The sequence below is a fragment of the Amblyomma mixtum genome, chromosome 3 (genome assembly GCF_055824585.1).
Source record: "Amblyomma mixtum isolate Tamu chromosome 3, ASM5582458v1, whole genome shotgun sequence".
In the NCBI taxonomy this organism is placed as follows: Eukaryota; Metazoa; Arthropoda; class Arachnida; order Ixodida; family Ixodidae; genus Amblyomma; species Amblyomma mixtum.
In genome coordinates this window covers 104,244,369-104,258,601 of record NC_143014.1, presented here as the reverse complement: position 1 = coordinate 104,258,601, position 14,233 = coordinate 104,244,369, and the positions used below count along the sequence as shown (strand labels likewise).

Sequence of the window (14,233 nt, the reverse complement as noted above, 5' to 3'; positions counted from 1 at the left end):
CTAGTAACGAAATTCAAAACAGAAGCAGATGAGAGACTCAGTTCACTAACCTAGTGGCAAAATGGGCTACTATTAATCAGCGTGATGCCTTCCAGAAGAGAAAAGAATCATGCATGCCAACGTTGCTTTGCCAGGGTCACCACACAGCCTAAGCCACATTGGCTGCTCTTTGAGACAGTGTTGTTCCGAAACTCTGGTGTACTGGCACCACTGCCTGGTCAGGTGCGAACCCAGTAGCGCTCTCTGATCCCTGCTATAACCCAGTGGGTACAAGTACTGTTGGAAGGCTTTGTCTCCCCATCCCAACCTCTACCTTTCTTCTTTCACTTTACCTGTTTTTGACGGTGCAGCCTATTGGCTTTTTTTCCTTCATTTTTACAGCACAGCACACCTACATGTGCATGCACAGCAATAATAATGATACGAATGTAAGCCCTATTCTATTAAATAACTCTTTTTTTCTTTGCTTTCCACATCACTTCAATGTAGTGTGAACTCCCAAATCAATACATAGAGATTTTACACACTTGAATGCAATAACATATGATGGTGCTACTGGACAGAAAGTCAACTGCGCATGACAAAATTGTTGAGTGCAAAAAACCTGTTGAAAATATGTCACATATAGCTGGAACAGCATTAGTATTAACAGAGCCATATTTTAATAGGGGAGAAAAGCTGCGACGACATTCAGAAAAGCTCCATGCATTGCACACCTTATTGTTGATATGCTAAGTTTTGCAGACCTTGTAAATATTTAAACATGAGGAAAGCTCTAACAATACTTTCAGAGCATTTAAACCTCAGAATCTCCTTCTGTAATCTTAACTATACTGTTGTGGCCAAATGAAACACGGCAGGATAACACAAACAAAAATGCAAGGCAAAAAACTCAAATTGTGGGTGTCATACTATAATGGTCCAGTTGGACTGCTCTTTTTACCAGGATCTGCAGAGCTCTCCCTTTAATTTTATTTGTCAATAACAATAGACTTGAGATAAAAAATAACAGAGCCAACAGGAAAGAGAGCTGCACTAACAAAATATACAATAGGTTAAAAATAAAGCACATCTGTGCTAAACTGTTCCTGCAAGAACATCTATGGACAGGCAGACAGTGGATAGCTTAGCAGTTTTCAATGAAAAACGCACAATTTTTTTTATATATATATATTAGGAAAGTACCCAGCAACACATGGTCATATTATCAGAGCAAAGGGAACAATATTTCCTGAACTCATCAACTGCATTTAGCAATTCATATGAACGCATGAGACATACCTAATATTTTTTCCACTCTATCTAGGCACTGCCTCGCCACTGAAATCACTTTTTTGGCATTGTTCACAGGCAATGGAGTCTCTGGCACACCTGTTCCAGAAAAAAAATAATAATTTAGGAAACATACAGGAAACTAATATGCAATGCACTGAAGCAAGTGGCAAAGCTTCAATTTCGAACAAGAAAAAAAAATTGCATAGCCTAATTTTTTTTGTTCTTTCGAAACCATTGTGCCATGTTGTGCAGTCTCATGTGACCTACCCGCACTTTGTTTACCCACAGCAATTTACCAAATGGGGTCACTGGAAAATTAAATCCTCCCGAAGGATACATTGAACGTCCCCTTATCAGAATAAAATGAGATGCAAAACACAGAAAACAGGATTGAAGGTTTCATGGCAAATTTCTTCTCTTTTGGACCACATGAGCATGAAGGCTAAAAAGAAGCACCAAATTATGAAGTAGAACCACATAATTTCAGGACCAGAAAGATTCCAGGTAAAGCAGAGGTAGATTTTATGCCTAACTACTTAGCCAAAAGCTTGTCTTTGCGATAATGCCAGAAAGGCATTGCAAAAAAGCATGCCTATTCTGACTAAAGTGAAGGGGACATCATTACATTCTGCATCAACAAAAGCCACAAGCTACTGCTAGCTATGGCATGTACACTTATCGGTGCAGAAGACTGATAGCTAATGTTATGTTGCAGTCTTGTTGAGTAATTTTTGGGGCAGGCACCGAAGAAAAAGTTCGCACAAAAGCACACATTCACTCGATTTGATCAAATAAAAATTATATTAAAATGAGCAGCTAACTCAGTCTGCTACACACAAGCTGACAACGCACCTCTATAAAAAAAAAATTGCTTTTTCACAGCTAATTGTTCTTGCTTCCGGAAAACAGTCATGCAGTTGAATATCAGTTTTCAAACCTGTACTTTGTACCAAATGGTGGCAATAAGCAAATTCAAAGTAGGAAACAGGTAAAAGAAAAGTGTTTTATGTGTGTGTGACAAATTTAAAGTTCTGCTTCACCTTCTGATGTGCAAGCCTTTGTTTATCAGAGCAGTTTTTATTAATATTCAGCTATTTCACTTCCTTTGCAAGGCAGCCATTTAACAAGATTCAACTAGATTTGGTTGGCCAGTAGTATGCGTTGTGGGGCTAGTTTGTCCATTCTCAAGAGTCCTTTTTGGCGCACACAAAGACGACACAGTAAAAGACAAGGATAGGCTTTGATTTCTTGCCCTGCATGGGCCAATGTATTTGATCATCCTTCTCCTTTTTGGGTGCATAGGTCACCAGCTTTTTTCTGAATAAAAAAGCTGCAAGTAGCGCCCTGGCCTGTCTTCCTCGTCCTTGACTGTGTAGGCTTTTTGTGTGCTGAAAAGAACTTTGGTTTGCCTTGTTGGCTTTTGTGCAACAGCCAAGCAGCCAAGGTTTATTACTCTGCTAAAGGACTTAAAAGTCTTCAAATAAGTTAATTATCCAAAAAAAGGTTTCACACAAAATTAACAATAGTGCTGAAGGGCCTATCTTTCAAAATAATTAGCATTTTCCCAATCATTAAGCCAGCTAGCTTCACTGTAATGCTGCGTGCCCATCATAATCACAGAACAGCCAAAGTTTAAAACAGAATATAACACGCAGTGCGTCAGCTAATTGATGTAAAATGTGTCAATGTGGTATCTAAAATTACAGTGCATTTTATCAGTCAAACATCACGATTTGTGTTCAGCACTTCATCTGCATATGACAGCCAACGATGCAATTTCTTGGGCAAGATGCAATGCGAGAAATGACCTCATTATAAAAAATGGTCTACTTGCAATTGTATATTGTAAGCACTTAAATGTTAAAGGGACACTGAGGAGAGCACTATTAATATTTTTTTTATAGTAAAATCCGATAGTTCGGCATGTCATGGCTTTGTTGCCACTTGGCCGGCAGCGAAAGATGCATTTATTTCTAAGAAATTTGGATTCGAAGTTGAAAAAGTTTTTCCCGCCGCTCTGATTCAAACTTGGGATTCGTCTATGACGACAGAGGACTAAGGGACGTGAAACATGACGTGCACATGACGTAACGCAGACTCCGTGATTTCTGGTGCCAGCAGTGCGGCCTAGCAGCAGCCGAAAAGAAAGCTACCGCCGGCCGCACGTTGAAGGCATCTATCGGCTATTGCGGCCGTCGCTACAGTCGCTTCGATTACGTTTGCACTGGCATTTTGCCAGCGTTACGATGGATCTCGTTCTCGAAGTCGTCAACGAAGTTCTCGCAAATAGACACCTTTAGCATACCGTGTACCTTGTTACCGCTAGCGGAAAACCGGGAGCCCGCCTACCGCCGGAAAACAGGCGCTGATTTGTCTCGATGCTTCAGGAGCGCGCGTAGCAGCCGGGCACGTGGCGCCATCTGGCGACGTCAAGGAGATTTGCGCATGCATTGGCTGCGCCTCAGTGATGCATGGTTTCTCGGTTCCTGGTGTTGATAGAACCATTCGTTCTAGCAACACTGTTTTGTTCTATGATCTCATCACGCTTGTACTTGCGAGTTTGGCCTGTGGCGGCGATACCTGTATTTTGGTTCTTGCTCTTTTCTACGTTACAAGAGCTTTGTTGTCAGTATGAGTTGCATTTTTGTAATCAGGAGCTGGTATTCTGTCGATACAAGCCAACTTCAATTTCTCCTCAGTGTCCCTTTAAAGCCTTTGCACAATGAGAGGCTGGCTACAGTAACCTTCCAAAAGTGCACAACAGAGTTCAAACCTTCATTTGACAGGACCAGTTTTGAGCATGCAATTCTTGTGGTTGAGAAAAAGTTAAGTATGACACACAAATGCTTTCACAATTTTGTCAACAACAAAAGAGCTGGACAACTTGTTGACAATTTTATGAAAATAAGCATGGAGGTGGTTTCCTTTGCCTTACATTACTGTCTAGGAAGCAGAATACTGAACAAAAAATAAATAGAGCCAAAATAAGATGGTTTTATAGGGTTTAACGTCCCAAAGTGTCTCAGGCTACGAGGGACGCCGTAGCAGAGGACTCCAGATGATTTTGACCACCTGTGGTTCTTTAACTTGCACTGACATCGCAGAGTACAAAGGCCTCTAGCCTTTTGCCTCAATCAAAATGCGACTATCGCGGCTGGGATCGAACCCATGTCTTTCGGGTCAGCAGCCGAGCGCCATAACCAAAGAGCCACCGCAGCGGCACTAAAATGAGAATACAGTGATGCATTGTGCATGCATTATGCTGAAGCTGTTTTTAACTTTCTGCCTCTACAAATAAGTTTTTAATTGCACTTTTCATATATATGCACTACTGTCCCATGTCTCATACACACTGGAAGAATTTTAACAGTGTTACTGCCATACTTACCATGGGCTTCATAGTCTTTTAGAAGGCTGGCAGCAATAGCATCCAGACTCTTGAGGTAGTTCACATAGGCTTTCTAAAAACAGAAAAGAAGTGCTCCTAAACTTTACAGTCAAGAGAGAGAGAGAGTGTGTGTGCGTGTGCATAGACAAGTTTTTACTAGGATGACCAACTTGACTTTCTGAACTCAAATAGCACCACTGCATTTGTAATTAAATGCACTTCCACAAAATGCCTACATACGAGAAGTTCTTTCAACATAAAGAACCTCAATATTGCACACACAATATTTTTTGTACAAGGTCAGGGAAGTTTGGTTGGCTTTCAAATAAACTGAACCTGTAGAAAAGACCACAATGACCACCAGCAAAGCTGAACTGAGTTGACTTGTTCTAACGCTTTCCTAGACTGCTTTAGATGAGATTCTCAATTTGTTTGGCCTCGGGGAGCCCCAGTGGCTTTCAGAAGGTGCCAAAGAACCCCATATGTCTTGGCTTCCATCCGGTCGTGCTTAACATGCATGCAGAAGAGAGCATGCAGACACAAAGCCTCTTAAAAAATGCCAAAATTAAATAATATTGACTGAGTACAGTGGAACAGTCTGCTTCAAGCAATTACAGCATGATCAGTCCCTCAATACAGTTAAGCCTACTTATAACGGCCACAGATATAATGAATGCTCACTTATTACGAACGAGTGCAGTGCTACCACCCAAATATACATTAGAGCAATGGCAACCTGTTTGATACAGCAAACAATCGTGGCATCACCACTCCATTATAGCAAACGAGGAGGCACCGTAAACTCGCCCCCAAAGTTGAAAAACCCATGCTTCGGCCTGGAAAGAACATGTTAACCCAAAAAATCAAGAAAAAGGCGGCACTAGAACTGCATAGGTAACCACTATTCAAACGCGTGTCGAAGTAAGTCATAGCCTGCATGTGCGCCGGCTGGACGAAGCATCCCAAATGGAAGCAGAAGGGCGGTGGACGTGAAACAGTGGCAGCGTTGAAAGCGAAGCTGCTGTGCATGGTCGTGGATCAACTAACGGCAGTGATTTGAAAAATTTGAATGCCTTGCACTCTGGTCTTGAGGTATGCACTGCCTGCCGAGTCGGCTTCACCTTTTGAGCTGCTACAGCAAAGCCTTGTTACAAGAGACACTCAAGGGACCCCAGAAAGATGTCTCTTGTAGTCGAACCAGATCAGTTTATTGGACATCAGCACACAAGTGCATTTCAACACATTAACAGGAAATGTCTCAGGATGTAGAAGTCCTTTACAGTAGTTTTTTATTTTTTTGTGACCGCAAATTGTACCAGCTTCCTTCCCAACTTTGAATATTAAATATTGTGCCTGTTTCTTTTTGCTACAACTACATATTTCGCTCACTTCAGCAATACTTTTAGACATTTGAGTTTGTGTCTTTACTATGAAACTAAAGCGGATGAATCGTCAAAAACAGAACTTTCTCATGGACATATGACGATAGCCCCGGAGTCCAACTACCGGCATACACAGCGACCAGCACCACGGGCACTGCGATGGAAATCCAACTCAATGGTACTCTGTCGCAGAGTCGATGCATAAGCACGACTGCGATAATAAAAGCAGAATGACAGAAATTTCAGAGCAACTAGACAATAGCCGCAACCATGCGAGGCATGATGTCTGGCTATGGAACGGAACAGAATCAAGCCAAGGGAATGAAAAGTGAGGCACATACGGGTTGGTACGACGTCAGCCATGTTGCGCGAGCATATCTGGGTTGTGTCTCTTCTGGATAGTGAATAACTTACTCTAGGGACCTAAAAAAGTTGCCCTTAGTAACAGAGTGTCTCTTGTAACAAGATTTTACTGTGCCACATGCAGGCAGTGTCAGACAGCAGATACATTCTTTGTGTACATGCACTGTGCTACTTTTGTCACTGCATGAGCCCAGGAATAATATATGACAATGTCGAAGATATATATGATCAGACGCATATAGATTTGCACCAACGAGTCGCTGATGCATAGCTGGCTGGATGTGGCCTCCGATGACTACGTTCCTGGTGGAACAACAGCGCAAACTTAGAGAACACAGAACAAGAGGGAAGGCACTACAAGCGCTGAAAGTCTTCCCTCTTGTTCTGTGTTCTCTAAGTTTGCACAGTTGTTCCACCCTGACTTCACACCAACTAGCCCAAATGTCTGCTCTATTACGTTCGTGCAGACAACATCACAGAGCTGTGTTCTGACGAAGCTGTTGTACACAAAGTATGAGTAATCCCCTACCACTAAGAATCTGGGTGTCCACTTACAGTGAACATTAGATACAACGAACGCAATGTGTGCGACTGTCAGGTTCGTGACAAGTAAACTCTACTATAACGTCATTAGAATGGAAGATGACGACATTAAAGGCATGCATGGATTTAGGTGCCCAGGGAACCCAAGGGTTCCACGGAATCCACTCTGAGAACCCCAGCTTCATACATAAACGCAAACATGCTTCCCGTGTAGCTCATCTGAAAGAAATGTGGTAGTTTTACATGACCAAATAATTTCCTGGATCATGTACTTGAGTAGTAATATATTATGCAGAGTGTGACACAGCAATACATTGCAGACACTCAGAGATATCTCTTTAGGCTAATATTGGAATTTTCTGAATGATAAACTCCACGGTAGCTGTCACCAATACAGATGGATGCACCTGTGCTACAAGGCATGCCATAGTGGAGGGCTCAAGCTTGATTTCAACCCTCAGGGGTTCTGTAATGTGCACAGATATCTCAGTGCATGGACATTCTGCAAATCACCACTGTCAAATAAGGCCTGTGACAAACCAAAAATGGGCACTCAGCAGCCCAATGCCACAGCCAATGAGCTACAGCAGCACGGGGAAAAAAAAAAATAACTAACTGGAAACCAAGCAAAAAACCATCTGCAACCCAAATGGTTACAAGAGACTTCTGAGTGGTTCCAAATACACTTTTGGAACTGCTAGCTATTTTGTACGGGGGGCAACTAACTCTAAGCAACAGGATGTCACACCTGTGTGGAACTTGCATCCAAATAGCAGATCGGAGTTTCCATTCTGTGCAAGCAATTGGCAATGTTACCACATGTCAGCTTAATTAAGCTGCATGATCAACTTACATGCCTGCTGCAAGCGCATACAAAATGCACAAATTATAAAAAATAAAAACTGAGCCATTTGGCTTTACGATTACTGAAAGGTCTGCAATGCTGAACAAAACATAATTCCTTCCACTGTCCAAAAACTGTATGTTTACCCTTTCGCAATGAAATCAGCAGATCCTTTCTGAGACACGTCCACCACGGCAGTGGATCGCACCTACATCAAGTCGACGACTATCACTTCTACACGCTGCACTTGGTACACATATTGATAACGCTGTGCACCAGTGAACATTTTTTTTATTAAATAAAAGCAAATTTAGCCTTTACCAGCTAATAAAGACCGCTTAAACACCACGAATTTTAGGTATTGAAGATGTATATCCTCCCCAGCGGTCACGCAGACTGAAGTGTGCACCTTACGCGGCAATATCCTGGTATTAAACTCACGCCTGTAGTGGACAGCAAAAGCAAGGGTTATACAGACCATGCACACAGGCACAGCTGTTCGCATTAATTTTACGAAGAGTGCAGAAAGTGCGATCGTTATACGAAAGTTTAAAACAGCCAGTCAAATTTTACTTTCGTATGGCACACGAACACACACGTCGAATGTACGAGTCTGTGCAGCACCGAACTGCCTCAGAGCCTACGACGCGTGCACGGATAACCTGGCTCAGCCGCTTACCTCATACTCATTTCGATCGTCTTGGCCAAGTGCCTGCGATACAAGTTGTAACACTAAGCCAAATCGATCACACATTATAGGCAAAGTGGCCTGCGCGCCAGTGCGGTTTTGCTGCGTACGCACAAAACGAAACCGCGAAGGAAAAAAAAAAAAGCGCAGCCGTAGATTGACGCCCTGCGGACGCACTAGAGTGACGCGGGGTGCAAGTCCAAAGGCCAGCAGCCGAGGCAGCCAGGTGTTGCCATATAACAAGCAACGACTCGGCTCCCGATCGTCTGCCGCACGCGAGGACACCGCCCACGCGACACGAGCTGAAAAACAAAAAACGCAAAACGCTAAAAACGCCGCCCGACGTCACAGGCGAAGAAACCACGGCAACAGCGCGCACATCGTGCCTTGCTGCTTTTTCGCCAGACGTCGCCAGCAGACGGCTGCTAGTGACTGTCGGCCCTGAAATGCTGCGCAAAATAGAAAGCATATGCGAACTGGAGTCACCGCAAGTGCTTCTGTGTTACGAGGATGAAGCGGATCAAAGACTGAATAACCAGCAAGTGCCCACAGGCCACGACTCGGATGGACACCAGATGCTGGATAGCAGCGCTCGTGGCGACGCCCGAAGCAATGAATCGCGGCAACAAAAACGGGCTCTGGACCAAGCCTCAGTGGGACGAAGGCAGCAACGGCGAAAAATGGCGGATAAATCTGAAGCAGGACTGGATGGCAAAACACTGCATTCACTTCGCGTCGTCGACCTTAGATCTGCGCTCGAGAAACGAGGACTACCGAAAAGCGGAAGCAAGAAGGATCTCGTTGAGCGGCTGAAGCTCGTAAGTCGCCTGGCCTCAGTCAGTAAAGCTGGCTTTCGGGCGCGCGAAACTTGTGGACGCGGAGGAGATCCGACGAAAGCAACGTCGTTGCTACGTGCGAGTGAACCCGACCCATCACGCTGCAGCAGTCGTTGCAGCCTCTTTGCTGGCATTCAACAGCGTGTGTGTCAATCAGTTTGTCACCAACTCAGAAAAGCACGTGTAGTCAGCCTTTGTAAACAAACACACCAGCGCCTCTGAGAAGCATCACTCAGTTTAGTTTCGGCAGCACCTGTTTCCTGTGTGCTTTACCACGCGCTAGCTCGAAGCTCGCGGGTTGAGTGGGGGAAAAAACAAAATTAAGAACGGCTGTAAGACATGTCTGTGAATTCTTATGTCGCTAAAAGGTTGTTTCGCTGCGCTGTAATAGCGGGCGACTTTGAAAGTGCAGGAGCTGTAATTTTGTTCGCTGCGTAAAGCAAACGTGTGGAACCTTAAACTTTACGCGTTTTTTTTTTTTTTCAGCAACTTAAAATTGAAAAACTACACGAAGAGTCTGTAAAAGCTGAAGGTGAGTTACATATGCCCCAATACCTTAGAAACTTCCGTTCATGTAATCCATGCTTTAACACTTGGTTCTCTTACAGATCGTGTCCCCAACCTTGACGTAAGTGCGCAACTTCACACATCACTACATTGTACACTGATTTCGCCTAAAATGCAGTGAAGTACCTCAGATTAATTTGTGGCTTTCTTTAAAAAATCATGGTCTTGACAGGTATAGATTAAAAATGAGCTCATTAGGGCGATAACTCCCAATATGAAGTCTCAATGAGCAAGAATAAAAAATGTATGCAGATTTCACCAAAACCAGAGCTCAGAAAAGCAAAAAATGTCAAGTGCCCATTTCAACTTGCCGCACACTTTAAAGAACTATAGACACCGAATTTCAAACGATGCGTTAAACATTGGTATACATGGAGAAACCCGCGGTATTCACCTATGACCTCTAAATAATTTACAATTGATTCTGCTTGACGCTGTTTCGGTTTCATCAACCGAACGATGGCTGTGACGTGCAGTTGAACTTAGATCATATGAGGCACTGAAAAACTGCAATATAAACGCTGATACGTGCTTTTAACTCATTACAGCACCTAAACGAGATTGCTTCAAAAGCTAGAATTACACCAGATGACGTATCAGCAATTTCCATCTTTTTGCGCCTCACGTGACCTAAATCCAACTACACGTCACTGCCATCATTCAGGTGATGAAACTGAAACCAAAACAGCGTCAAGAAGAAATTCAATTGTAAATTATTTAGCGGTCATAGGCGCATACCATGGGGTGCTCCATGTATACCAATGTCTAACGCATTGTTTGAAAGAAAACACAAAAGTAAAAATTTGGTGTCTATAGTTCTTTAAATCATTACGACTGACGACAATTCTGCACTTTGCAACTATGAGGTTTTGTTAGTAATAACATGTTAGCCAGCCAGCGAGTGGTCAGGCATAAGAAGTGAACAGCACAAAAAGCGTGAAAATGATATAAAAAAGATGGTCACAGTGGTGTAGCCACATGTGGCTGGCTCCCTCGTAGTACAAGTTATCGATGCCATGCTTGATGTCGCAAGTTCAGTGGATATTTCAATCGGTTGCAAGTTTGTTTTTTTTGAAGAAAAAAAAAATTTCTGCACTGAATGAATGAAGAAATATTACGAAGCCAACTTTTTTGACTGCACGAAAAAAGAAAATGGTCAGGAAGAAAGTTATTTTGATAAGGCATAACCAGAAGTATGAAATTCTGTAGTCTCTCCAAAGTTGGCAGTGAAGCAAATATAATGGCATATTTCATCAAGGGGACCTATTTCAACACTGCAATGCTCAGACCCCCCCCCCTCTCTACAAAAAAGGGTGAAGTATGAGCTACAGGCCAACCAACGATTACTCTTAGCATTCTAGCCCCTCTAAGAATGTGAGCTTGGCAGCAATAAAATTGCAAGCATATCAGGCAAGCCAGTTATGAACATTATATATCCACATTTCAAAAAAAAAAAAAAAACAGATGTTAAATATATTTTTTTCTAAATGAATTTCAAGAACAGTGCCCAATAGGGCTATTTTGAAATTTTAATAGCGAAAGACTCTGCTTGATGCTTCAAAAGCCCGCCACAAATTTACTTTCTTTTCACCTTTAGCCAGGTAGTAATCACGCATGCCGTCACTTTCTTGTTGTACAGACCTCATCAGGCCTGTGTAGAGTGCTTGGATGGTGTGCTGTGGGTCAAAGAAAGCAACATCTTTAGCAGCTGGGTTGCTGAGACAATGCTCGCAATCAAGTGCAGCCGACAACACATGCAAGTCCCACTGAGCACACAGCAAGCTCAAGCACTCTAGACAAGCCTAACATGGTCTGTATGTGGTGAGTCTACTATGCCACTTGTTGCAGCTTCAAGATGAACTGGCTGGACAGAATGACTTTGTCAGGCAGTACTTGGCAGCCCAACAGCAAACATATGCCATGCAACTTAAGGAGCGCAGACTGGCTGAGAAGCGTAAGTGGATAACCTAGGCGGGTTTATGGGGGGTTTAACGTCCCAAAGCAGCTCAGGCTATGAGGGACGCCGTAGTGAAGGGCTACGAAAGTTTCGACCACCATGTGCACTGACATGAATGCATGCATCCAAGCAGTATGAGGAACAAGCTTACTTTTGCTCGTGTTGTTAGCAGTGAAACTAAGCTTGTATCTCAGCATCTTTGTTAACTATAATGCATTAATGTGATTGGTGTTTGAGGCATCAGGATAAGAAATGGCAACTACAGTTGATGCTTCTCCTCATTTTGCGTTTTGTGATTTCTGTCATGAGGACCATGTCACTACATACTTACTCACAGATAACTGTTTTTGTTGGTAGTAGTAAATAGCAATTAATAAGCTCCTGAAACTCAGCATGGCAACTGGGAGTGCAAGCTCCACCTGCTACTGGTAATTAACTTGGACAGAGCATTATTATGCAGCATAATTAACTAGGTTGTTCACGAACATGAAATGAAAACGTACCATGGTCAGGCAATTTTGCTGTAAGTACTGGGTTGCTGTATAGGTCTTAAACGCATTCACTGGCAAAGCCAAACAAAAACCCAAATGCCCAAAGCTGCTTCTAGCCGTCTGCATTCACAGCACCTGCGTGTGTGTAACACAGCTTGCTTATACATTTTAACTTGTGCCAAGACCAACAAATGTGCTTTGTAAGTGTGTGGTGTTGCATGCATTTACAGCAGGCGAGCATGATATACTTTAGAAAGTGCGATACCCCTGCCACAAGGGAAATTTAATACCATCTTCATCAAAGACATTAGTTCAATCTAATGACATTTTTTTTACGCACTACTACATGGCCAAAACTAATGGCATTTGCAAAGCTGACTATTGCGATGCAAGGTAAGCGGCACAGATAAAATATTTTAGTATGCACTTCAGTATTTGCAAAAGTTCAGTGGAAACAACTTGAAATATTTACTGTGCTTTTGAATGCCTTATGAGCAGCCTGTAAGCATATTTGCAAATGACTAGCCATCACGAGCCAAGCCAAAGTCAAGCCAGCAGGCATATGGTGGACCTTGAGATGGACAGTGCATCGCATGAAGTTGATTTCCAATTTACGGCAATGTGAAGTATTGCTGCCCTTCTGTTGACAGACAGCTTCTAATGTGACAAATGACATGGGTACACTTCGTCACCCTCAATACTGCCGCTGCACAAGCATGCTCATAGGATAAGCCGAATGTGGCCACCCTGTCATTTGGTTGGCTGGTGGCAAGAGTGCCTTTTACAAAGCTGTTTGGAGTGTTTCATATGAATGAATGAACAAGTACGAAATTTTATTGCCAAAATAATATTACAATGCTTCCGATGCTTTTGTAATTTATTATGGATGGATATTCTCACCAAGTCTCTGCTGTCGAGCTAATACAGTTGCTCGGTGAGCACAGGCGAATGGGTTCCATAAACTCATTCAATCTGTAACGTTTTCATTCAATGCCATTACATTTTCTCATGCGACAGCAAACAAATGTCATTTTCAAAGAATGTCATGCGATGGGAATGACATTAAATTTGCCATGTGGCAGGGGTATTAGAGGCATATTGCACAAATCTACATTGTGTGAATGTTAGGGTAACAGAGCTCAGCATGAGGGCAGACAGGCACAGCCATCAGTAAAACATAGCTGCAAAAAGAAAAGCATTGCCTCATAACCAAATGTTGCAGAAATTAATTGCTGGAAATATAATACATAATTGCTGATGTATAGTTAAAAGATCCTACCATCATTATCCTTCAGCAACATTATGAACTGCAGTAACTTTGCTAGAAATGTTCATATTGAACGTATAATGATGCAATAGGAACAAAAAGCACGTAAACAGATTGTCACCTTTGTTCATACTTCTGTCTTCTAACGGCCTACATTTGTAAAAGAGCACTACTGAATGCAACTCATCTCCATAGTCACCTCAACAGCCAAGTTTTCCTCACCTACTCAATTACTTGACTGTTGCTATTACACATTGGTCATCTGCGTCATTCATAATGCAGGCTGTGCAGTGCAAACATTTTAATTGCAGCAGTGGCTTCAACTTCATTGTCAAACAGATGACACTTTATAGTAAAATACAACTCAAGAACAAAGGGGCTGATGCCCCTCAAAGGAGTCCCTCTAGCCAATGGCATAGATGGATTTTTATGACACCATGGTTAATCCCCTTTCATCTGACACCCCCTGCAATGTCATGCTAGCAGGTCCAAGGGGATTAACCACGATGTCAGGAGAATCAATCTGCACCATTGGCTGGAAGGCCTCCTTTGAGGGGCATTTGCCGCTTTGTTTTTGAGCTGTGTCCGACTATAGACTAACCTGGTACTTTCTACTAAATAATGAAACCAAG

At 42.8% G+C, this 14,233-nt stretch overlaps 2 protein-coding genes across 7 annotated transcripts in view; one reads left to right on the top strand and one right to left on the bottom strand.

Moving 5' to 3' along the window:
- The window catches only part of LOC149351240 (VPS9 domain-containing protein 1-like), a 28,211-nt gene extending 19,355 nt beyond the window's left edge, over positions 1-8,856 (bottom strand). Inside the window, exons 1-3 of one of the 4 annotated variants that reach the window (XM_089580518.1) lie at positions 8,475-8,856; positions 4,664-4,736; positions 1,282-1,371 (exon numbers count right to left, since the gene is read on the bottom strand). In XM_089580518.1, the coding sequence (XP_089436644.1) occupies positions 1,282-1,371; positions 4,664-4,736; positions 8,475-8,549 (238 nt within the window). In that variant the 5' untranslated portion in view covers positions 8,550-8,856. Of the gene's footprint in view, positions 1-1,281; positions 1,372-4,663; positions 4,737-7,699; positions 7,892-8,474 lie in introns of those variants that run through there. The other 3 variants (XM_089580515.1, XM_089580516.1, XM_089580517.1) reach the window with 3 other exon arrangements.
- Positions 8,857-8,914: 58 nt separating this feature from the next.
- LOC149351239 (uncharacterized) overlaps positions 8,915-14,233 on the top strand; it is a 68,456-nt gene continuing 63,137 nt past the window's right edge. For all 3 annotated transcript variants that reach the window (XR_016290553.1, XM_089580503.1, XM_089580501.1), the window contains exons 1-4: positions 8,915-9,301; positions 9,806-9,851; positions 9,928-9,947; positions 11,735-11,840. Coding sequence is in view for 2 of the 3 variants with exons in the window: in XM_089580503.1 (XP_089436629.1) it covers positions 8,930-9,301; positions 9,806-9,851; positions 9,928-9,947; positions 11,735-11,840 (544 nt within the window). In the remaining variant the exon portion in view is untranslated. The remainder of the gene's footprint in view (positions 9,302-9,805; positions 9,852-9,927; positions 9,948-11,734; positions 11,841-14,233) is intronic.